The 1,483-nt window shown below is 41.3% G+C and overlaps 1 protein-coding gene across 1 annotated transcript in view; it reads left to right on the forward strand.

Moving 5' to 3' along the window:
- The window catches only part of inpp4aa (inositol polyphosphate-4-phosphatase type I Aa), a gene marked incomplete at its 5' end in the record, with an annotated part of 19,379 nt that overhangs the window by 6,483 nt on the left and 11,413 nt on the right, over positions 1–1,483 (forward strand). The window contains 5 exon segments of the mRNA XM_014011668.1: positions 80–210; positions 605–709; positions 789–897; positions 995–1,012; positions 1,106–1,292. Coding sequence (XP_013867122.1) covers positions 80–210; positions 605–709; positions 789–897; positions 995–1,012; positions 1,106–1,292 — 550 coding nt within the window.

Here is a 1,483-nt window from a genome sequence, read left to right on the forward strand (position 1 = left end):
GTGTGTGGGTGTGTGTGTGTGTGTGTGTGTGTGTGTGTGTGTGTGTGTGTGTGTGTGTGTTTGTGTGTGTTTTGTACAGGGTGTGTGAGCTGGAGGAGCTGGGTGAGCTCTCTCTGTGTTGGGAAAACCTCAGGAGGCAGATCATCACTCAGTATCAGACCATCATCCTGACGTACCAGGAGACCATAAGTGACCTACATGAATACAAAGGTTAGAAACAAACACATCACTGCAGGCTCTTCACATTAACACGGTGAAATCAACTTCAAAATGTGGATGAATTAAAGCCATGGCATTCATTGTTTTAGAAAGTAATCATCAAATCGAATGTAAACGACTGATTAACCTTTGAAGTCAATCCAGTTAAAGATGGCTGCCACAGATAACTGACTTTAGCAAACACAAAAATGGCCTAACTAAGTCTAGATATTGAGATAAATGTGGTGTGGTAGAGACTGAGATGTTAACACATCTAAGAATGAAAATAACCTTATTTTCAAGGTTTGCCCAAACTTATTACACCATATGATGATCGTAGTAAAAAATGCTGGGATTTTTTTTTCAAGAAATGCTGCGTTTTTTTTTCTCTTCTGTATTCTCTCAGGACCTTCATTCAAGTCCAGCACCTTGAAAGCTGAGCGAAAGTTGGAATTCATTCCCACCAACCTGCATATCCAGAGGATGAGGGTACAAGGAGAGACTGGTTATGGTCCGTATTTGTTTGACAGATTCTGCTTCTCTGGGCCTGTTACTCGATGTCCTCCCTGATCACTTTGTTCTCCCTTCAGACTGGACGTATGATGTTGTGACCATTGGAGCTCCAGCTGCACATCACCAAGGCTTCAAAGGCTGCGGCCTCCGAAAACTTCTGCACAAACTGGAAGAAGCCAGGAAACAGTGAGTGATTAAAAACAAAGCCTACTGAGGCTTTGAATTACAAAACTTATTGCAGTTTTGGTTAATTCTCATTTTCTTTCCCCTTTTGTTAAATCAGCACTTATGAGGAGGAGAGGTAAAACAGGTTGAAGTTACCTGTAAGGTGTTTCTGTAATGCTTTTAACACTACTTGTTATTTACTTTACTTCTATACATTTTTTTGCTCAAGCTCTGCCGGATCAGGTCCTAAAGGAATGAACTACCAGCCACAAGATGTCGTTAAAGCGAAGGAGCTGATCGCTCAAATCAACACCCTGAAGACACAAGTGTGTTACTACGCAGAGCGCCTGTCCCGAGCTGCCAAGGAGCGCTCTGCCAACTCTCTGGAGAGGACTCTGGCCATCCTAACAGAGAAGGTAAACCAGAGAAACTAGAGTTATCAAGAGGAAGAAAAAAAATAAAACACTCAATCAGGATCTCTTTAACCAGGGGTTCTCAAACTTCATATTCAGAGCTTAAAGAGTAACTTACCCCAAAATTAACTTTTTTTAGCTGATAAACTGTCTAGAATGTGTCTAAAATGTTATATAGTACTGTTTCTGTGCTA

This window comes from Austrofundulus limnaeus, unplaced genomic scaffold (assembly GCF_001266775.1).
Source record: "Austrofundulus limnaeus strain Quisiro unplaced genomic scaffold, Austrofundulus_limnaeus-1.0 Scaffold83, whole genome shotgun sequence".
Lineage (NCBI taxonomy): Eukaryota > Metazoa > Chordata > Actinopteri > Cyprinodontiformes > Rivulidae > Austrofundulus > Austrofundulus limnaeus.